Below are 24711 nucleotides of genomic sequence, written 5' to 3' on the forward strand. Positions count from 1 at the left end.
AATCATGCCACCAGCATTGCATATTAACCAAGTGAAGAAAAATGTGGTTTATCTTGGCCTGAAAGCGAATTTTGTCATACTGAGTCACATTTTATTTTAAGCTGAGAGAGATAGGAGTCAGAGAGAGAAACTTACCTGTGGCAGTTTCGGCAAAAGTTTGTTTTCAGTCTGCCAGTTCAAGTATTGATGATATTGACTGTTTATGGTGGGCATTTTGGTTAGCCATTTTATTTATTCTTGGGTAAATTTGAATATCCTAACTATTCCTATTTTATTGTGGACAAAACTTTAATTTTCTTATAGCAATATTCATAGACTCATTTGTCTATGAATATTGCTATATTCACAGCAGTATTCCATAGCCAGTGGAAGACTCATTTATCTTCCACTGGCAAAAACCTAATTTGGGGAATTCCCTGGCAGACCAGTGGTTAGGGCTCCTGGTCTCGTTGCGAGGGCCCCCCGGTTCCATCCCTCGTCGGGGAACTAATGTTCCACAAGCTGGCAGCGGCCAAAAATAAATGATAAATAAATAACATTATTTTTAAAGAAAGAAAACTAATCTGGGGGGGTACTTGTGAATGATACCTTTGATTCCTAATCCAACTTTATTCTAACGAGTCCTTGAATAATTCTACCAAACTAATATTTCTTAAAGTAGCATTCAGATTCTTTCTCTACCCCAAATTTCCTCCATCCTCCCCCGACTACGCCCCAGCCTATCTCCTCCTTCTCTGATGTGCTTCCGCAAACCCTGCAAAGCTTGACTGTTCTACAGATGAGCACACCAAGCCGTCCTCCTGCACCTGTTTTCCTGTGATTTCTTCCCCTCCGAGTGGCACTGTCCTTCCTCCCCCGCCCCGTGGCACCTCATGTGTCAAGACTTCTGTGGTCCCAGTTGAATGCCCTCCCGTCCCTCCCAGGTACTGTAGGTTCACCCTTTCACCTTACATGTTGCATCATAATTGACATATGATTTTTGGTTTACCCTCCTTACTAGAGTCTGTCTTACAGAAGGGACTATATGTGAACCCTCCTTATTCTTTACAACACGTGTGTTTGCCCAGAGCTCTGTTTAAGCAAACACGTTGCTGTATGTTGTCTAAATTATTTCCCTGCAGGGTCTGGTGCTCTAAGACCATACCAACTTGTCTTTATACTTATTGTGTCTTTTTTCTTTCTCTTTCGGCGGCTGTATATGACAGTAAAATCACCAAGAGCGGATGCATTTGTAGCTCTGGCATAATTTTAAGGGGATCAGAGCAGTCACCAAGGAGTCTGACTAATTAAATAATGCACAAGTTGAGCACAGAAGCTAGCTTTGAGAAACTAATCTGAAATAAATGAAAAGAAAATGTGAGAACAAACATGACATTGATGGTTTTCTACTCCTCCTCTCTCTCTCTCCCCTCCCCCTCTCTCCCTTTCTCTTTCCTTCCCTCCTCCTTCCGTCCTTCCTTGCTTCCCTCTCTCCTACCTTTCTTGACAGACATCAATGACGTGGCTTTTTTAGTTTGTCACAGGAGCGATAGCCAGGTAAGCAGATGTGATATGATTCCATAAATTTCTTTTTAATTTTCCATCTAAAATTTCCAAATCTTGATTTTACTTCTGAGAACAAACACACCTAAGAACATGTTACTGGCTCAGATTTGAAAACAGTGACAACAGATCAACCTAAAACTTGAATTTAGCACTAGCATCCTAGGACTCTAAGTCAAAATTCACTCACAGTATTTTAATTATAGATTGGTTTCTGTGCTGCCATTCCACACTGATCCCTCCATCCTAGCCATCAAATTTAAATTGTGGTAAAAACGTAAACAAGTTAGGTTAAAGAAGGTTTCTTTGTTTAACAGCCAGATTAAGGCACTTCTGGATGTCCCTCCCCCCTTTTACACATTTGTCTCAAGGTGGATATAACACATTTTCAAAACACAATCCAGAACAGAGCTCAAACTATAATCCTTGTTAATTGTAATGGTTGTGTCTTCTAGTAATGTGCACGGTGCTCTTATACAAATAGGAAGCAACCTCCCTTCACAGGGAATTAACTAAATGGTGCTAAACTGGTTACTCGGAGAGGTACCGGAGAAAGAACCATTGCTTTCATTTCCCTGCAGAGTCTCCTTGGGGTGAGGGGAGATGTCTGGCGCCACAAAAGGAATTAGGCTCTGGTTTGAACAGAAACCTGAAGGCTATTAAGTTTATTTTAAGAATGTGTTGCCAGGGATCTAATAAATTTATACGTTGCCTCAGGCAGTGCATACATGAAATCTTGCTGCACCAGGTGTTTTGGTTCGCATTTTTTCCTTTCCCCAGAGGCAGGAGAGGGTGTGGTTCTTCTTGACAGACTTAACTCACTTTTGATAAAGTAGTTATTGTTTCTATGAAACTATGGCAGTTTTTAAATTTTACTGCTATGTGTAAATGGGGGGAAACGATAGAAAATTATCTGGGGGCTGCTTTACAAAGAAATGGTAAGTCCTCCCACATTTATTTATATAGATTATATATATATGTATTATAATTTCGTATCATCTTAAACACAGTGTTTATGATCTTATGCTTAAACACAGTATTTGAGATCACAGTCTGTTAAATGGAAAGACCAGTAGCTTAGGAGTGAGAACCCCTGGGGATTTATTTCTCTTCTGCAAATAGCTGCTTTGTAATCTTATTCAAATCACAGCCTTTCTGGATCTTGGGGAAATGGAGCTGGGAGAAAAGATGCAATCTGGACTTCATTCTTGCCCTAAAATGCTTGGAGTTTATACTTGTCTTGTTCAGCAGATAATTATTTCTTGAATTAGTTGGTGTTCTTGTTTAGCATACAGAATCCCACTTTCATTTTCAGAAAATAGTTTCCTTAGTTACTCATATTACTTCATTAAACTGACGGCGCTAGCTTTTAATTTAGACCTCACGTGATCCTCTCGGAGCACGCATGTTGTAAATGAGAGTTCCCCTTGAAATTACACGTTTGCGTTGTCCTTTGTCCTCTGTAGAGGTACATCTGAATTCCTTATCCTAGGCGTGCATCCCAACAGTGAACACATTCATTTCACCGGGTTTAAACTCCTAATTAAGAAAGCAAAGTATTGCACAATTAAATCAGGTTTGTTTAAGGAAATATTTTTAAGCCCTAAATTAGGAGATATAAACTCATGGTTCTCCCCTTATTTTTTTTTTTTTCATTTTTTACAGGGGCTGCAAGTAAGCACATTCCTTTTTTTGCTAGGGATGGAGTTGGGGGGAGGGACCATGCTTAGAGAATTGTGGAGGATCCCTGCAGGCTGGGGCTTGCCGACTCTGCCCCAGCTGTGGCCCTGATGGGGCACATCATTCAGCCTGGAAGAAGCGTTTTCCTCCCGGTGCCCCTTGCTTTTGGCTGTGGCCTCAAATTCATTCAAAACATAAGAGGGTCGTACCCTTAACTTAGGTTAATTTTTCTGATTCAGTCTCAACTATTTCAAAACTGACCTTCATATCCGTTTTTTCCCACTTAATTCTTACCATTTGTCAGCCTTACTATGAATTAACACAAGAGGGCTTGCTGATGGTAGAGGGAAACACACTCAGATCATCCGTTTTGCTTCTATCCAATGGCACTCATTTAGAAATTAAGTTAAAGCAAATAAAAATTAAGTTAGCGTCACCTGTAAATAGAATATTGACCTAAAGGAAGTAATCTGATTACTCAGAAGAAGTGTAAAAACAATATTAGCAGGTTGAATTTGAACCATAAGTCAATCACATACTATATCTATAGAATTTAAAGTGAGTAATTTAACCTGACACTTAACGTCATCCGTAGAATGTGGAGATGCCTAACCTGCAGGGTTATTGTGAGATGCATTGAGATAACATACGACACATCAAAATCACCCTGACCGTGGCCCCCACTGTGCCCAGCCCTCCTCTCCAAGCATATTCAGGGTCCCCAAGGCTGAACTGACATTCAGCCAGTTTACACCTGCCCTCAGCTGAGTTTTAGTTCTTTTGAGCCATTGCCTTTTACGACTGGCCGGTGCCTGTGTTGTGCCAATCTTGCTGGTCAAAGGCCATGCTTCTGCCCACGACTAGGTGTTCTCTGCACTCAGCCCAGGGCCACCACCACTCTGCCGGGAATACCAGTTGCCATGTTCAGCCCCCCAATAACAGGGACCTGCCTGTGGCCCCAAGGCCCCCAAAGAGTAGGTGCCAGCGCTGTGGGGTGATCTTTTCTGTTCTATTGAAGGGAAAGGATGTTTCAAAGAGTGCTGCTTGGAACCTGGTATAAAAAAGTAGATTAATTAAGCATCTCTTTAAATTTCCAGTTATGGTTTTCTCTCTTCTGGGACCCATTCATCCAGGAACCTGGGCTCTAGTTAGAGATGAGTAATACCTTCTTACTGTACTCTGAGTCCCTACTTTGAGCTGACGTTTAAGACTTTGTACAGAGGCTACAATATTGTGCCTGGCACATCCACTTTTATAACCGTGAGTTCTCTGTTTAGAGGTTCCTTGGAGTCCAAGAAAATCAGTTTCCGTAGGGTCCGTGACTCCAGTTTTCCAAACAAGCAGAAAAAGGCGTGAATCCCCATTCTTAGCTGTTGCTTAAATTGAGATTCTAGAACGGAGTATCCTAAGATTCTCTGGGATTAGGAGTTATTCTGCATCAGAATTCATTCCATGTATATTATTTTCTAAGAGGTTAAAGATAACCCTGTGAGTTACCTAAATTCTCATAATATGTCCAAATTATAACAGGTAGCCATGCAGGGGAACCCGTCCACCCTCTACCCTTGAGTCATGACTGTGTCTGAAGCCTAGTGCTATTCTGACTAGGGACAGATCTTGGAGGGAGGCCAGGGCTGCCGATCGGAGAATGCGGTAAGGATTCATTTCAGCTCACACTCCTGGGCATGAGCCAGGGGAAGGATTGATTAAAGGAGGGCCAAATGCGTGTGCAGGAAGAACACTTCCACTCCCCGCGCCCCATTGTGCCCTGTCCCAAAAGACTAACCTCTTGTGATTTGTATTGAGTAAACACAGTTGATTCTTGTTCTTCGCGGTAATGTTCTATAAAATCACTGTGAATACTAAATGATAGCTCCCAGGGGAAATACAGAGTTAGATTCCCTGCAAGCCTCTGGTCATACATTTCATCAACCGATCAATACACAACCTTGTTTTCCGTGTGTTTCTGTTTAAAGACACCTTATTTGGGGCTTCCCTGGTGGCGCAGTGGTTGAGAGTCCGCCTGCCGATGCAGGGGACACGGGTTCGTGCCCCGGTCCGGGAAGATCCCAATTGAAAAAGAAAAAAAGAAAAAAAAAGAAAAAAAAAAAAGACACCTTATTTGATCTATATGTTGTTGATCCATTAATAGTGAACTCGTGGTCATCAGACTGTAACTCGTGCCTGAATGAAACTTCTGGAACGTGTATTTTCTCCATAAGGGCACATCGCAGCCTTCTCGTGCTCAGGAACACTGCACAGCACTTCAGCACTATGATTGGGGGCTATTTAAATACAGAAATCACCAACGAAAAGCACAAAAATGTGGAAAATGTGGCACTAAATGGACGGTGAAAAGGACACTTGTTTACAGTACGAGAACACTGAGTCAGATGATGCAAATTTTTCAAAACTGCTCTGCAAGTGTCCGGCAAGCCCACAAAATAAATATTATCGAGTGGATGAATTCTTAAATATGGAATCCCAGAATAATTAGAACTGTCTGTGTATTAACCTCTTGTAGAGTAGATGAATGGGAATTCAAGTCTTTGGAACCTCGTGTATGAATACCCATTATTTACACATTACGGGTATATGTGTGATCAAATCATGTCCCTGAGGAATGAACCTACTCGTATTAAAGCAGATTGTGATGCTCTTACTTCTAGGTGAACATTGGTATATTTGTCAGCCCCATATCCACCTCCATATCACTTGGTAACTTCTTATCTTTAGAACCTACCAAAGAATAGAGGGTGGAGTGTAAACTAATCCAGGCTTGAGCTCAATTTTATGTAACTTGTATGACAACGACCAAGTCATCACAGCTCCATGTCTGCTTCTTTATTAGGAAGAGTGTGCTTATAGGTGCCTTGCCTGAGAATAGCCTAAAAGACCTGTACATGAGTGTGTATATCCATAGAGGTCAACGTGTGCCGTGCCTGTTTCTCTCCACCTCTGGGTCTTTGTCATGCTACCTGTCTTTCTGTACATTTCTATGTATATTCTTTATGCGTCTTTGTGGATCTGACCCCCTGTACTATGCTGCCGCTTTTTCAGAATGTGTATAGCAGTGGGAATGGCGTGGGTAGGTGTGTACAAAATGGAGGAAGAAAATAATATCCTAATTATCGAAAGTTGTATTGCAGCAATTTTGGAAAAGGTTATTGGACTAAATCCTTGGAGTTATTAAATAGTCAGCAAAATTATAAAATCTCTTGACAATTTTTCTGGGTCTGTCTGCCAGTTCTTCTGGAGTTCCGTCGGTCATACTAAGGCACAGCTGCCCTCAGATCGAGGCTCTTCATCTCTGGGGGTCTGGGTCAGGATTAGCACCACTACCACCCCTTCCCAGGGCAGATTTTGAATGCATCTTGACCACTCTCTCTTTGTCTTTAATATCCAATGACTTAAATAGGAAAAGGAGAAGGAAATAAATATTGAGTAAATGTCCTGAGCTCCTATCAAATTCTTTGAACTTCCCTTTCTACTGGATTTCTTATCTCTGTTCTTATACTTAATCTTCCAGGAACACTTCCTCTCCCCCCCGCCTCCATCCAGCTTTTTAAAATAGCTGTATATTTGATTTCCAGGTCAGCTTCCAGGCTGAACTTCAGGCAAATGGAATTGTAGCAAGCTAGAAAATCTTAGCAGGTTGGAAAAATATTACCAATGGATCATTTTCTATTGGTAGCTAACTTTTCTTCAAGAAAAAAAAAAATTGTCAAAGCTAAACGGACACCCAGAAATGATCCTTATTTAAGCACAAGTCAAAGTCGTGACACTAGTTTCGTATTGAAAAAAGTATGCTCTGTCTTTACAGAAATCAGTCAGCCCTAAGTTCCTAGGGAGGGCTAATTGAAGCTTGTGACTCTTTGTTATTCTAAAAAAACTTGTGTTCCCATTGAAAAAGAAGATGAAACTGACTAAAGACCAGCTGGAAAAGTTCAAAAGAGGTCTTTTCATCAAAACCTTAATGGCTGTGGTGTCAGGGTTTGGGGACAAAGCATTTGGGAGTGTAGTTGTCAGCTGTCAAGCACCTGTTGTATGGATTTATGACACAAGTTACAGACTTTAATTTGTTTCCAATGAGACGGTGAGACTAGCTCCTTGAGCATCATAGATGACAGAATCTATTTTAGAAAAGCGAAGAATCACATTGAAGTGAAACTTTGCTGGTTTTTTAAGTTGTTTAACTTCATCAGAAATTTCACATTCAGTAAGCGGTGGCTATTGTTATTAAAAGTGTCAACAGTGATTATTCCCACTTTGAGGTTTTAGAGGAATTTGCTTGGTAGGTAATTAACGAATAAATAACATGTCTTTCCATTCTTTAGATAAAATATGGAGTTCCATTATGCAAGGCAATTTTAATAATGAGAGTTACAATAAACTTCAGCTTAGTTCCTCAGATCCTTATATCACTCCTGCATAAGAAGTAGTGCCTGAGATTTTCCAAATTCTGAAATGCAGTATGATTTGCGTATGTAGAACTCAAAAGAGTTAGGTAGTAGTTAATCCCATTCAGAGTTAAGCTTTATACATTTAACTTTGTAGTCTCTAGCAAAATATCTACTTAAAAATCCCCGATGTAGAGTGAATGCTGAACCTTTAAAACAATTGCCTGAAGCATGTCACTGTCTTGCAAAGCAAAGTTTCTCAGTATTGTTTTTGAATTTTATTTCAAATAAAATCTGAAAGTGGTCGACATATAAAATCCTTGGCAAACTTGTTCAGCAGTGTGTCACTTGAAACCCCTGATTAACCAGTAACCGGGCACCCTCTTCCTTCCAGTACATAAGCACCAACCAGGAAATAAGTTTCATAATTTATAATCTGTAAGTAGAGATGAAATTAGCTATCCCTAAGACCATCCTCATGATGGAATGGAAGGGTTAAACAGACCTTTTGTCATCAGTAACCCCTGGAGGTATGATCTAGACAAACACAAATTCCAATAATTCGCATTCACAGGTAATCATTTAAAATCTTTACATAGTGTTCATAGAATAGAAGTATGCAAGACATTTTAGAAAGAGTGTCATTAAAAATAATTTTCGGGCTTCCCTGGTGGCGCAGTGGTTAAGAATCCACCTGCCAATGCAGGGGACACGGGTTCGAACCCTGGTCCAGGAAGATTCCACATGCCACAGAGCAACTAAGCCCATGTGCCACAACTACTGAGCCTGCGCTCTAGAGCCCGTGCGCCACAACTCCTGGAGCCCGTGCGCCACACCTACTGAAGCCCATGCGCCTAGATCCCATGCTCCGCAACAAGAGAAGCCACCGCAATGAGAAGCCTGTGCACCGCAATGAAGGGTAGCCCCGGCTCACAGCAACTAGAGAAAGCTCACGCAGCAACGAAGACCCAGTGCAGCCAAAAATAAATAAATTAAATTAATTAATTTTAAAAAATAATTTTATTTAGGGAATTCCCTGGCGGTCCAGTGGTTAAGACTTAGTGCTCTCACTGCCAGGGCCCAGATTCGATCCCTGGTTGGGGAGCTAAGATCCCACAAGCCATGCAGCATGGCCAAAAAATTTTTTTAATTTAAAAATAAAAGAAATTAAAAATAAAAGTAAAAATTAAAAAAAAATTTTATTAAGAGAAAATGACTCAGTGCTAAAAGGGATATGTTACATTTATATAGGATATTTATATTGCCCATTAAATGAAGCACTACTGAACTTCTTTCAACCAAGACATTAGAGTGTCTAATTCATTAAATTGGCATTTTTCTAACAGTAAGCAAAATGAACTCCCTGCCCTCCTGGATCATGGGTGACAATGGGAGGAGACAGAGTGAACAAACAAAAAAGAAAGCATAAATAGGATATGAGGTTATGGAAAGCACTGGAGGGAAAAATTGCCCAGGATAAAGGAGCTAGAGAATTCTGGGGTTTCCACTGGTGTTTGTTGTGTCATATTAAGTGTCAAGGAAAGGCCTCATTGACTCAAGATTCTTAACACATGCAATATTTAGAAAAAGGGTAATATCAAATCTTAAAATTAGCTAAAAATTGTTGAAGAAATAGAGAAATGGTATGCTTAGTGATCTCATTCTTAGACATAGGGGAAAGAAACAGGAAGAAATTACAAGAATTATAATAAAATTCATTTGTTAAGCACAAGAGTTGCCAAGTAAGTCAGAGGTTATTCATCACAAGTCAAGTAAAACTGTAGCATGTGCTTTGTTTTTGTAAGCTGAGAGCTGTTATGAAATAAGGAATGAAATAGGAGTCACAAAGTAGCCATTTTATTACCCAAAATCATACTTATCCATAGGCTTTTTAGTCAAGGGAGACCTCTTTAGACCTCATTGTGTTCCAGGCACTATGTTCGATTTGGCTGCTAGAAGGATGAATTTGGCCAGTACTTGTCCTGGGGAAGTGCACTCAGGCAGTTAGTGGCAAAATACACATGAAGATAAAAGAATTACAATGACTCTGACTGGAGATACAGAAGAAGTATACACTGCATGGTAAGCCAGGCTTCCTGAGCTTTAGGTGAGCTGGACCTAAGCAAATTGCAAGGAGGAGTAGGAAGCTAAAGATATTCTGGGCAGAAGACTTCCCACATGCTTTTGCATGTGGGAAGAAAACAGTGAGAAGCTAGATATGACCAGCTGTTCCTCTCCGTGGAGAAGTGATAGGATGTGAAGCTGTAGGTATTTGGACGGACAGGAGTGGCTTGGTAGAGCATGACAGGAAGTTTGGAATAAAATCTAGGACTTGGTGGAGCCGCAATCTAATTGAGAGAGAAGTGTGGCATAAGGTTGTCTTTAAGTAATGATTAGTTGAGAAATCAGAAAGGTTTCATGTATTAACTTAATTGATTAAATGTTATTCTGTTCTTGTTGTTTGTCTATGACTTTCTAGAGGAAATGTTCCCAGTAATAGAACATAAACACAATAATGTAAAACAGTATTTTTAAAGACAATAAGGCCAAGTGTTGGCATGGTAAAAAGAATGCATGCCGGTCAATCTCTGACAAAAATGAGTACAATTAGTAAATGTGTACAATTAAACAATATGAGAGGATATCTGCTAAGGCACAAAACTGCACAGAATAATCAATAGGTGAAAAACTGCAGAATCGCAGAGATGAGAGGGCTGGGGCCGCTGCAGGAGACTTCACGAAGGGGATGGTAAAGGGAGCCTTTGAGGAGTAGAAAGTGCAAGCAGAAGAATGCTGGGGGTTATCGCTGTAGGCAGAAGCACAGAAGTAACAAAGAGTGAGGGTGGGAAATCCATGGGGCAGCAGGACTCTTGGATGATCCTCAGAGTGAGCAGATTAGAGACAGTGGGAAGAAGACAGGGCAGGACAGGTGAAACCAGAAATCTGCACGGATAGCCTGATGGCTTGATGTGTGCAGCAGCTGTACGGAGACGGGGCAAAGGAGGACTGAGTGTAGATGGATTTGAGGCAGGTTAATAGTCTGACAGTGAGTGTGCAGGGTGGACTTGAGCATGCGTGGGGTGAGCGGGGAGGAGTAAGGTAACTTTTGTTGAAGGATGCTACGTATGTACCTCACTGTACTGCATGGGTATATGGGTTATCTCACTTGATCCTCACGGCAGACACAGGCATTAATTAATATGACCCTCATTTGATTCTCCAGATGAGGAAACAGAGGTCTAGGGAAGAAACTTGCTCAGAGTCAGACAGCAGATAAGAATGAAGTGGGCTATGAACTCCAGTTCTGGGTAACCCCCAGCCCGTGGCCCCTCCTCTCCAGAACAGTACCCAGTGTCTAAGACATGGCAGGCATAGTAAGTTCTTAAGGACAAAATGTGGAATGAATTTCCTGTTCTCCAATCTATTTATATCTTAGATTTTTCAAATGAACGAAAATGACAGGTCCGTAATCCCATCAGTTTAAAACACCAAACAGCTCCATATTTGAAATGTTTCCTGTTACTACGTCACTGCATGCACAGTAGCAATACCGTTCGTTTCTATATTTTGTGTTTCAAGTATTTCAACAAAAAATTCTTTTTTTGTGTGTGTGTAATGACTGAATCGCATTTCATTGATTTGATGGACCATAAATAGAGCAAACTTGAGGTTTTTGGTTTGTGGGCTGTTATAGAAAATGTTGCAATGAATAGTCCCTTACAAATAGATTTTTGCTTCTCGCACAGGAGGACTTACAAGATCAAATGGTATGAACGTCTTTTTGTCTCTTGCACACATTGCCATGTAGCTGTCTAAATGGCTCGGTGCTAATTTACAATTTAAACAGCAATAAATAAGAAAACCAATTTCCCTAAATAATCTCAGCTGTGCTGGGTGTTCATTTTAATCTTTAGTACGTGTTAATTCATAACTCAAAGACGCTGCAAATTTTTTTAAAATTTCTAGCAAAGATGAACATTTTTTTCATGTGTTTGTTAATTATGTTTTCTTTCCCACGTGTGGATTTTTTTGCTCTCAGTCTGTTAAAGCCTTGATGTTTTCCTGTCTCATTTCTTTTTCTCTAGTGTAGCCCTGTGTGAACTCAGAAGAGAAGAAACTGGAGTTAAAATTGTGTCTTTAGCTGTGTTTATTATTTGGGCTTTTTTCTCCCTTTTACAGAAAGACATAAAGGAAATTATTGATGCCTTTGTGTATAAACCTCACCTTACTCTGAAATAATCGGTGTAGATCAAAGGAAGTAGAGGGATACATGCATAGTGATCAGCTGATAACCATTTCTCTTTTCTTTCACCTAGCAGGGCAGCTTTCACATTAGAGAGATCACACACATTTTCTCCTGATAGACCGCCAGCTCCATTTTGGTGGGAAGGTGGGAGGAGAAAGCCTTATCTTCAGAGTAGAATGGAATCAATGAAAAGACCTGTCTGTTTGCTTTAAGGAATGGAGTGGAATCTAGTGGGGAAGGGAGGTGGAGAAGGGATATTTGTTTTTCCTTAAGTGGTTATAATTAAAGCCTTCCACCCAATTGCTCAGTGAACCAGAAAAAGGTATTTGTGAAGTTGTGTGTGTGTGTTTAACATCACAGAAGAGCCCTGCAGCTTTCTTTATAGAAAAACTTGCTCTCCAGCGGCACCTTGTGGGAAATGAGTCATCCTGCAACTTGAATACTTGACTTATGATTTAACAAAATTGCTTTTGGTAGTTCTGTGTTCCTTCCCTCTGACCCACTTCCCCTGCTAAAGATCAAGGGATTTTGCAAAGAATTATGTCAGTTGTATTTCTGCATAACAGTCAGTGAACAGTAAGATGTATCTTCATGTATGTATCCTAGATTGTGAATCAAACCAAGTAGCTAGAGTGATTCGTCATGTGGCATCATTAAAGTCGTCTTTGGAATGTCTAAGGTTATTCATTCAAGAAACCACTAATTCGAGGCTTTAAATTTTTGTTTTCCAGGTGGAAACAAGTTAATCAAGCAGCATTTTAGTCTGAATTGGGCATGGATCTCCTTTGAAAAGGAATATTACATGATCAATGAGGACTCCAAATTTCTAGATGTCGTGCTTAAACGTAGAGGTTATTTGGGAGAGACTTCCTTTATAAGTAAGTTTAATTTGCACTTCTGTCTCAAAATCCCATTTTTCTAGCAAAAGTTCATAATTTTACTATGATTAAAAATGTTGGGCTTCGCTGGTGGCGCAGTGGTTGAGAGTCCGCCTGCCGATGCAGGGGACACGGGTTCGTGCCTCGGTCCGGGAAGATCCCACATGCCGCGGAGCGGCTGGGCCCGTGAGCCATGGCCGCTGAGCCTGCGCGCCCGGAGCCTGTGCTCCGCAACGGGAGAGGCCACAGCGGTGAGAGGCCCGCGTACCGCAAAAAAAAAAAAAAAAAAAAAATCTAGTTTTAAAAGCTTAGGGAGATACTGACAATTAAAGGTTCTTTACTAAAGAAACATGCCAAAAGTTTAGTGCTGAGGCTAAATCAAAGAGACAAAGGCTGAAAAAATAGGAAGTATGTAATCAGAATATATACCTCTTCAAATCTTCTACCTACATATGCTATTTCTCTGATATAAAATAACTTTACAAAGTGACAGTAATAGCTCATAAATTAAAATAACTTAAGTGTCACTAGATCTTAGAATAGGCAAATCTGTAATTTATAAGATAAAATCCTGCTGAAATATAAATTTATGAAGGCTACTTTAATACTAAGTAAACAAAAAACTGTTCAGTGATCTATTAGACATTGAAGTGTAATTTACTATCTGTTTGTTGCATTTGAATGCTCTGGTAGGTCACTAAAAGTTTCAAAAACCCTAACACTACATAAGAGCGCTACACAAGAGATAAATGTTGTAACTTTTCTTCCCAACAGTAAGGTGTTAAATACTAATCCTCTTCTGCTGCCTCACCCTTTTAAATAAAATCAACAAGGACCTACTGAATAGCATAGGGAACTCTATATGGGAAAAGAATCTGAAAAAGTTTGGATATATGTATATGTATAACTGAATCACTTTGCTGTACACCTGAAACTAACACAACATTATAAATCAACCATACTCCAATATACAATAAAATTTTTTTAAAAAAGAGTCAAAAGCAAAAAGTAAACCTTTTTTCATCTCCAAGCTCACGTTCAATTGCATGTAAACATAAAATAGAGAAAAGTAGGTATATTAGTCATTTTAAACAGTAATATAATCAGCACAAAATATTTGGCATGGTGATGAAAAATAATAGCACCCCAGGTGATTATATTATTTTTGGTACCGTGTGTTATATAGACATCTAGGCTGATAGAATTTTCATGCGGTGAAAGAGATTTCTTTGTGAGTATCAACTAAGGTAGGAATCTAGGAAAATGTTGGCAAAATAAAAAGCTGATAACCCTGTGTTTGTTTCCAAAATGATTATTTGAAATTTTACTGGTCCATGAAATTCAAAAGCCTTAAACAGTAGATCCCTATCAACACACACACACACACACACACACACGCATATTCTACACACCATACTTTTGCCATGAACTCTATTCCCACCCACCTGCCATGATTTCCACTGATGCTGGGATGCTGGATATTAATTATCCCTTATTTCCAAAATGCTTTCTTGTTTTTTAACTTTAGATGAGGGTTTTTCACATTATGCTTTACTGACCCCTCAAGGCTCCTCTGGCTTCAGGGATGCAGGTCCACCTGCAGACCCATCTGGCAGCTCTGCTTTTATCATCTTTATTTGCCTGTGCCTCTTTGTAGGTGGTCGTTTACAATCTGTGTTTAACCTTCTAAAGTACAGTGAATGCTCTTATTGCCCTCAAAGAGACGTGTTCTTTCTGCGCACACACGTGTGCCCTTCAGATCAGGAATTTGATTCTGCCTTACGTATCGTCAGTCAGAGATGCACCTTAACTGTGCTTTGTGCTTGAAAATGTAGCAGATAATTCACAGGGAAAGTAATAACTAAAAGACAGAGCAGCTTAGCAGTTCTTAAGGATGTTTTCATCTATTTGCGTTTTACCTAAATTCCCACTCCTAGTGAGTATATTTAGTTATTCACTCACATACGGCCCCTTGATAACAATGGGAAAGTTAATGGTTGAAAAATATTTTTAAAACTATCTTTTCAGATTTTTCTCTCTGTTGCCATTTTTTAAGCTGAATGCTAAAATATTGAACGAGCCTCTTTTTTTCTCCCGGTTATTTTTTCAATGAACTATTATTTCCTTCAGGCGTGGAGATCATTCATAATTCTAAAAAGGCTCTGTAGTGCTACTTGGTTAACCTCACAAGGTTACTTAGTAACCCAGGGTGATAGAAAGTTGGAAAGACTTCTGTGTGTGGCCCATACCCATCAATCATTGAAGATGGTAGTAGAATTCATGCTAGGACTGGGAATGGAAAAGTCAGGTTAAAGCAAAGGGTAGCCCTGTAGAAGTTCTGCAAGGGATATGTTTCGTATTACTGTTCCCCTACAACCTCCAATTTCATGTGTGGAGGTTTAAAATTAGATAGTTCGTATTATAGCTAAAGACAGAATATCATTTACCTTCAGGCACACAGTTAATAAATCATGTATTTTGTATATGTATTTTCTCAGAGATAGTTGTTGATTTTATAACCATTTTAACCCATTAATAAATTAAATATGTATTTGCATCTCACAAAAAAATTTCAGTTTCAAAGATCTTATTGCTCCCGGTTACTGAACACGCATTAAACGCAAGATATTCCACTAAGCACATTAAGTACTTTACCCATCTCTTTTACTCTTTACAATCTTCTTTATTTTTTTAAAATTTTTAAAATAAATTTATTTATTTATTTTTGGCTGAGTTGGATCTTTTTTGCTGCACACGGGCTTTCTCTAGTTGCGGCGATCAGGGGCTACTCTTCATTGCGGTGCGCAGGTTTCTCATTGCGGTGGCTTCTCTTGTTGCGGAGCACAGGCTCTAGGCGTGCGGGTTTCAGTAGTTGTGGCTCGCGGGCTCAGTAGTTGTGGCTCACGGGCTCTAGAGCACAGGTTCAGTAATTGTGGTGCACGGGCTTAGTTGCTCCGCGGCATGTGAGATCTTCCCGGACCAGGGCTCGAACCTGTGTCCCCTGCACTGTCAGGTGGATTCTTAACCACTGCACCAACAGGGAAGCCCTCTTTACAATCTTTTATTCACTAACTCAACTAGTATTTTCTTGAGTGCTTGTTACGTGCCAGACACTGTGTTAGGTAATGGACTGTGAGGTGATAATAATGATAGCTAATTTATTGAGTTATTATTACAGGCCAGCCCTGGTTCTCAACACCTTACATAGTCAACCCCAAGAAAAGTGGGTCATTATATCCCCCGTTATACAGGTAAGGAAACAGAAAGGTTGTCATATCCCCAAAGTTACATAGCTACTAAGGCCAGAAGTGAGGTTTGGCTCCAGGGCAGATTCTCTTAACTACCACCCCACAGCACTTCTTAAATCCTCTGCAACTGAGGAAGTTAACTTGCCTATGATTTCATAGCCGCTATGTGGCAGAGGTAGGACTGAAGTCTAACCTCTCATTCCAAAGTACCTTGCTTAACCCCCATACCATTCTTCCATGCCACAGGAAGAGATGCAATTGTAGTTTCATTTAGTAAATCAAAGTAATATGTTTTGTTTAATAATTATCTTTGAAAAAAGCATAAATTTAAGCCCAGTTTATAAGCCTTTTAATTTCCAGAATTCTTTTTCCCCCAATATAATAATATTTTTGTAATATGTATGGTTTACTAGCTGAATATTTGTATCTCCGAGTAAGAGAAAAATTTTCGAACATTGAGTGTGTGACTGTCTTGTCTACCAAGTAGACAAGTATGAACTAATCTGTCTCCTTCACAATCTATACACCATTTCTTCATCCTTTATAACAATTGGGCACCTATGTAAGAGTGCCTTGTGGAGGTATGATGTATTTAGTATGTATCTACCCACCCTCAGATCTTAATGCACGTAAGACTTACATGGGGATCTTGCTAAAATGTTGGTTCTGATTGAATAGGTCTGGGATAGGGTTTGAAATTCTGCATTTCTAACAAGCGTCCAGATCTGGTCCATGCTGCTGGCCCGTGGACCACACTTTTAGTAACAAGGTAGACTAGCCCTGCACTTAGAATAGGAACTATGTGTTAATTATGAAAAGGGAATCTTTATTTTTGACCCCAAGTAAATTTAATATTCCATCATGGTCTTATTGTACCTTTTAAAAAAGATGACATGCCCTTCATTGTTTTCTCATGTTTGAGAAACATACCAAACAGTTTAAGACAATCTTTTTCATAATATAGAGCTGCATTCCTCTTCACCTGACGAATCAATGATATTGTCTATTTATACTTCACATTCAGTTGGGAATCTCTTTCAAAATCCACCACAAAATTACAGAAGCAACTGAGATTTGGCTTTGCAACTTATTTTTTATTTAGGTTGGATGATTTGATTATCAGTTAGAAGTACGACTAGTTGGAACTAGTGGACACTCCTTGTATTATACGGAGTCCTTTTGGTTTTTCACTGCCTTTTGAATCTCCAGGAAAATAATGCATTGTTGATGAAACAAAACAAATCGGAAAAGTGGGCAGTAGCTATCAGAGTCCAAATAATAGATTCTTTTGCTGGTCGTACCACTGGGGATAAATGGGTCAATGAGCCGCGTGTGTGCTGGAACCTCAGAGAGAATGATTCCTTTCATCATCACCTTGGCAGTGAATTGTGGTGGATCCAAGAGGTGTTGACAGCCACTCCGTGAGCATTAGGAACCAGAGAGCTAACAGGAAGTCTGCAATGCTCAACAAGATACGTAGTGCTGAAATTCCTGGTTCTGTGCCCTTTTTTCTCTTGCCATTCAGTAAATTATGCTTCACCTCCTATTGAAAAAAAGGAATCTTTCTGAGATCTATAAGACAGAAATAGTTTAGTGAAATATTTATCTTCATCTTCATTTTAAGATGAAATAGTCAGTGATATATTCAGATGAAGAAATAAATATTCAAATTAATCTTGCAGGGTGGGATGAATTGGGAGATTGGGATTGACATATATACACTGTTGATTCTAGGTATAAAATAGATAACTAATGAGAACCTGAAAAAAAACCAAATAAATCTTGCACAAGCACCACAGGACAGAGGTTTCATCTGTTCTGTCTGGCTCACAGTAGGCACCCAACGAACATTTGTGATTGAATGGATCTTACTTGGTCCAGTTTCATTTCTAGTTTGAAGAACAAAAGGGCATTTTCTGAAAATAAGATAATTTTTTTCAGTTCAGTGAGAAATGGTACAAAGAATTTATTTTCAGACTTTTTAATTCTAATAGGCACAAGATTTTATTTTTCTCTTTTTAAATCTTTCTACCAAATTCTCTGAAAATGCCAATATTTTTGTTTTTTGTTTTTTTACATCTTTATTGGAGTATAATTGCTTTACAATGGTGTGTTAGTTTCTGCTTTATAACAAAGTGAATCGCTTATACATATACATATGTTCCCATATCTCTTCCCTCTTGCATCTCCCTCCCTCCCACCCTCCCTATCCCACCCCTCTAGGTGGTTACAAAGCACCGAGCTGATCTCCCTGTGCTATGCGGCTGCTTCCCACTAGCTATCTGCCTTACGTTTGGTAGTGTATATATGTCCATGCCTCTCTCTCGCTCTGTCACAGCTCACCCTTCCCCCTCCCCATATCCTCAAGTCCATTCTCTAGTAGGTCTGTGTCTTTATTCCTGTCTTACCCCTAGGTTCTTCATGACATTTTTTTTTGGAAAATGCCAATGTTTAAAGGAATATATTTGAAAATTATTCCATTAACTTGTATCATTAAGAGGTTCTGATCAGTACTTGAAAATATACTAGAACAAATACTAACTGCAATTTTGTAATTTTTCTATGACGTTGAATTTGTTGACTCTTACTCATTGCTTTATAGATCATACATCTTATGATTTGAGTATGTGGCATAGTAATGGCAAATAAAGATGCTCTTGTAATGTACTTAGAGACTCAGGGATCCTTTAACCTTCCCAGCTAACTGAAATGGACCTCGAGTGAACCGACAGAGTACTGCTCATAATAACCATATATATTTAACTCTCCAATTCTCGTCGCATGGCTTCGTGGAATTCTGGAATGCTCCACAAAGAAAAACCTGGCAATAGTCATGTTGACAAACACTGAATTAGATTTTTTAAGGGTCCTAGTTCCATTAAATGTTTAGAGAATATTATAATTTTTTATTATCATGCTTGGCCATTTACAGCTCAGATTATCAAAGAATTCTTTGACTCACAGAGTCTCTTGCTGGCTTATATTTTCTAGTTAGAGAATTTTTCTTAAGTTTTTAAAATATAACACATGCAATACAACCCATGCAAAAAAGTAAATGTGAAGAGTTTTTAGATCGTACGAATTTGTGGGTGTGAGACTATTTCAGAATGTGAGCATCGATTTCCTCGGTCCTGTTTTACAAGTGGTTCTAACACAAACTTAGCTCGAAGAATATATAGCAAAACCATAATGGGGCAAGAGTAGAAGAGAATCATGGACTGCTTAACACCTACAGTAGAACACTTTTACTGTAAGACCCATACCCAATTATCCGTCTCATGGAATCAAGGCAGGATTTACTTTGCACTGCAGGATACAGTGACACACAAAAAGTTAACAACAAGGAAAGCCTTAATAACCTAGTTGAAAATGAAACAAAGGAAATGATATTGTGTTTCTGTGAAGGTATTGGCTCAAGAGATGGGACTGCAAAAAAAGACAAAGACTTCAAGGGCAAAGCACAGAAACAAGTGCAGTTCAACCCAGGCCAGACCCGGGCCACGTGGAGAGTGCGGATCCTGAGTGATGGGGAACATGAACGGGCCGAGACCTTCCAGGTGGTTCTCTCAGAGCCCGTGCTGGCTGCCCTGGAATTCCCTGCAGTGACCACAGTGGAGATCGTGGACCCAGGAGACGGTAAGAGCTACCATCTACTCAGTGGTGTTGTCACTGTTGGGTTTTTATGACAAAACACCTTATGAAGGAGGTTTTAAATTCAATGTTTGGATTTTCCATAGAGAGAACTTTCTAGATGAATGGTTCAGTATTCTCAGATATGCTGATGGGAGAGAGAACCCAAAAATTAATGAAAGGAAGGGATACTTTTTCAAGTCGATGAACTACAAATACACCTAGGATTATCAATATGTTCTTTCTCTTATTATAATTTTATCCTTCAGAACCGACGTCACTCATCTCATTTTTCTAGAATTATTTCATGACTTTTTAAAGTCTTTTAAATGTGTTTTAAAACGTCCTTTAAACAAATGCTTTAAGAATTAGACCATTTGGGGATTAATTTGTTCTCCATATAACACTTTATTCAAATTTCTTCATATATTCACCAGCCAAAACTTTTCATTCTGCCATATGTTTCCACATTTGTTACATAATACCCACCAAACCACCCCCTCTCCTTGGTGAAAAATACCTTGCATCATTGCTCTTAATTTCTATTAGATCATGTTTTCTTGTCAATGCACACCCTTAGCTGATGTTGGTTAAAGTGAACCTCACTGATTTGAGTGTAAATTGACCTTTCCCTCCCCTGCCACACTCCTCCAGTCCTGACTTGTCTCGGTGCAGCCAGGAAAAAAAAAAAGGTTGAATTGGCCTTTTGAGGGCTGGCATTTATACAAAGCTTGGTGAGCCTCCTCCAAAGCTGAAATCCTGTCAGAAGACAGACGTGACTTTCTTTTAAACCGCCAGCCTATTTATTTCGTTAGTCAGAAAACTCTTAAATGTTCTGTGAAGATACAATCTACCGAGTACGTGAAACGGAGACATATGTGGAAATCTCTGGGTTTAACAACTGAGCATAATTAAGGAGCGAGGATAAGAGAACCGGAGCTCCGGCTCTGTTTGTTTAACTAACATCTCTGCCTTTAGTTGCCTATGAACTTCAGTTATGTTTATCATTTCCGTTAAAGAACAGGACGGAAATGTTAATTAGCATTTAATTACATTTAATTTTATCTGCATTATCTAGGAATAAACAATTAAATTTTCTTCTAGTCCTGAGTTTGGGGTAAGTGCTAGCATAATAAAGCTTTTCTCTCTTTTGAACAAGCCCATGACAGCTTTAATACATATAAACTGGCCCATTAGTTACAGTTTGTTTGAAGCCATTTCTTGATGTTTTATTTGCCCACTGGTATAATTGCCATACTTGACCTGAGGAGTAGGACACTTAAACTCATCTGTGCCTTCCTATTTATAAGCCCAGAGTGACACACAATACTCCCTACCCATAATAAGTCTGAGAAGTGGGATTTTAAAAACAGTTACACACAATATACATACACACACACACACACACACACACACACACACACACACACTCCTTATATAATCTATACTCTTGAAGGCTACCTAATTAAAATTTGCCACAATTTTATTTTATGTAATGGTCACCTGAGTTGTCTTGGAATTTTCTAGATGAAGTTCAGCCCTGTTCATCCCAGGCCATGATCATCCCTATGATAGCTGACAAGTGTGCTGGTACAGCAGATGCCTAATATAATCCATGTCTTGTTGAACATCAGCAGCCTTGAAATGACAAGACATGGGTTTGTTTCACAACTCTACAGTTTATAGTTGTATGAGATCTAACATCGAATCAAATGGCTTTTATGAAGATTTAGTTTCCTAATGCACACAACAAGGAAAATTAATTATTCTCATGTTGCAGCATTCTTAGGAAAGAGTTCCATACAACATAAAGCAAAATACGAATATTGTTGTTATTTCTAATAGCATAAATACAATGTTAGATTTTTTGTTGTTGTTTATTTTTTGCCATTTATATATATTGTCTATTATTTTCAATGTTAGATTTCATATTAAGAGATTAAATAACCTTTTTTCTTTCCACAAAGGATCACTTTCCCAACCATTTCAAAATTTTGATTATTTCTTTCTACACTTGCTTGTAACTCTTCACGTGTGAATTCACTAGCTCTAGGAACCATTGTGGCTATAAGCTCTCCCTCTGCTGCATATTAACTCTAGGACATGTTATGAGATTTTTTTTTTGCATGTATTAAAAATGTATCCAGCTCACACTTCTGCTGGGGACAGCACTATGTATTGGGGATGCAAAGATAATAGGATACAGTCCCTTCTTTCAAAGAGCATATGGTCTAACAGGAAACAGAGCCCTGTAGATAAGTTATGGCGGCAGAATGTGATGTAGTATCAGCACAACAGAGAATGAACAGAGTGTTACGGGAACAAGAGGGGGAATAATCAACTCTGCTTTATCTTAGGCTGGGAACTGCTTTTACTTATTAGCCAGTTTATATAAACACATGCGAGTACACACTTTTGCCAGTACTTACCAGTAACTGGTACTGATAAGGATAATAACTGAAGTTCATCGAGCACCTGCCGTGTGCCAGACAGTGTACTTAACACATTATATACATTCTTTCATTCACTCCTTTACCTCACTGCCTTTCAGTCATACGTACCGTTTAACTTGATGTTTATAGGATGCTCTCAATTTCACATGAGACAAATTTTAGAACATTTGTTCCCAAATTTTATGACAAAAAAACTTACGAACATAAGCTTTCTACACACACACACACATATACATACATCCATCATGGATCCTCACATGTTCATAATTATACTCTTATAATACTCTCCCTCGATTTATGTTTTTAAATTACATAGTCATGGCTCAGGTGAAGCTTTTTAATGACTATGACTTTATTCAATAAATGAGTATCTACGTCTGCCGCAAAAATAACAAACACCCTTGGGTGCTTATTTACTTAACTCGACTCAACACTCAGTGCCCATGTGGGTGCTCTGTAATGCTTCTCATGCCTCCAGATGTCTGTGACTCTCTGATTGGGCACCATGGCTCTGTCTATAATCAATCAGGTTGACTCCTCTCTAAAGATTGGTGCAGTCGTTGTGTTTTCCTGCATCATCTGTGCAAGAGTGCAGCCTGACTCGAGGAGCAGACACCAGTGAGAGCCTGGTGCAAGTGCACCCCATCCCCCTCCCTCACAGCCCTGGACTGGCCATGGGTAGAATGGAACCAAAGCTCCCAAATGGCCACACACAGATCTCACAGCTGTGCTGGGACCTGCCCCTGCCCATCCGGGAGGGGCCCCCCGAGCGCAGTTCAGCTATCAGATGGGGCTTCGGAAGCCCACATTTTTGTCCAGAACAGACTTCTTTTGTTGCATAAAAGTGGAGACTGAAAAGGAGCTTTTGGTACTATTCAACAGAATGCTGTTGGAGCACAGAGAGGGAATACAGCGTTCTGCCACGATTATGGAAATCAGTAACTTCCTAGGCAAATGGGTTTAGTCATTGATTAAGTAAATCAGTAAATTCAATTTCCTCATCAATTGAAGCCTGGGGTACAAAGAGAAAAACTAAAATCAGCAGAGAACAGACTGCGGAGCAGAGAGGTAAGCCTCTCTGTGTCGCACCCCCTACGCCTCCAGGTGTTTCTGCAGCCTCAGGGTGCACACCCGTGGAAAATCTGCTACTGTTATGAGTTTTACCTCACTCCTTCATCCTCCTCTGTCACTTTGCTGTCCTCCCTCGTTTCACTTTGATTCCACAATCTCCATCTTTTGCATATGCCCATAGAAAGTTCCAGCTGGGAGGGGTTTTTAAGTGCATGAAATGTTTAACTCCTTTTCTGGATGAGGAACCCAAGAAATTGGGCCACCTGTTAGCCTCTGCCTAAGTCAACCACTTGAAAGCTGTTTTATTTGGTTTTCTTTTAGAATCGGCAGAGATGGGTGAAATTACATTTCATTTCAGGGGATGGGCACTCCTCTGCGAAATTCCACTGAATGGTAACAGTTGTCTTCTGTTAAAAGATCCGCTGCCACTAGGCTGGATTGTGATCAAAAGCAGACAGCAGATTTCCATAAGACAAGAAGGGCTTTGAGGAAATTTCAGATCACTGTTATTCCTCCTGCCCTGTTTTCTAACCCAACTCAGAGAAGTCCGAAAGGATTATTCCTTAGGCAAAGGGTTTCATAATAATCATCATACCAATCTCTACCACACTGGAGTGCCCACTGTGAGCCAGACACTGCATTAGGACCTTTACAGCCTTATCTCATTCCAACCTTATGTTTACAACTCTGCAGTTTATATATCAATTTCCAAATGAAATCTCTGAGGCTCAAAGAATTTATTTTCCTAAAGTCCCCCAGCTAGTAAGTGCCAGAGCCAGTGTTTGAACAGACAAATATATACACACACATATGTGTGTATATATATACACACACACATATATGTATATACACACACATATATGTATATACACACACATATATGTATATATACACACACATATGTATACACACATATATGTATATATACACACATGTACGTGTATATACATATGCATACACGCACATATGTATATATACACTACACACGTGTGTATGTGCACACATATGTATGCACATATATGTATACACACATATACGTGTATACCCATGTGTATGTACACATATGTATATATATACACACACACATATGTGTGTATATATATATACACACACACATTTCCTCCAAAGCTCTTCTCTTTCCTGAGTTATACGGTTGCCTGTCATTTCACATGAAGAAATAATGAAATCATATCCAAAATCATAATTAAACAGTATATTTTGCCATAACAGCATTGTTTCACCTATTCTTCTATATAAAAAAGTAATTCCTTTTATTCTTATTCTATTATCTTTTGTCTTTATACATCAAGCCTCAAATATATGAGTATAGGTGAATAAAAGCAAGTGTTCTAGGAAAATAATCAAGACCACTTTAGCCCTTGCATGATGTATCTGTGTGTTCAACAAATGTTTATTGAGCATCTGCTATATGCCAGGAATTCTGCTAAGAGCTAGGGATATATGCCCGAGTGAAGAACGCATACTGACCCTGAAGCATCATATCACTCAGTGATTACATTCCACTAAATAGTTACATTTAACAATACAGATGCTATGTGTTAT

At 39.3% G+C, this 24711-nt stretch overlaps 1 protein-coding gene across 1 annotated transcript in view; it reads left to right on the top strand.

The window, feature by feature from the left end:
- The window catches only part of FREM2 (FRAS1 related extracellular matrix 2), a gene marked incomplete at both ends in the record, with an annotated part of 156201 nt that overhangs the window by 58069 nt on the left and 73421 nt on the right, over positions 1-24711 (top strand). Inside the window, 2 exons of the mRNA XM_082859368.1 lie at positions 12600-12746; positions 19400-19630. Of these exons, the coding sequence (XP_082715494.1) occupies positions 12600-12746; positions 19400-19630 (378 nt within the window). The remainder of the gene's footprint in view (positions 1-12599; positions 12747-19399; positions 19631-24711) is intronic.

The sequence above is a fragment of the Leucopleurus acutus genome (genome assembly GCF_964270905.1).
Source record: "Leucopleurus acutus genome assembly, chromosome: 18".
Taxonomy (NCBI): Eukaryota; Metazoa; Chordata; class Mammalia; order Artiodactyla; family Delphinidae; genus Leucopleurus; species Leucopleurus acutus.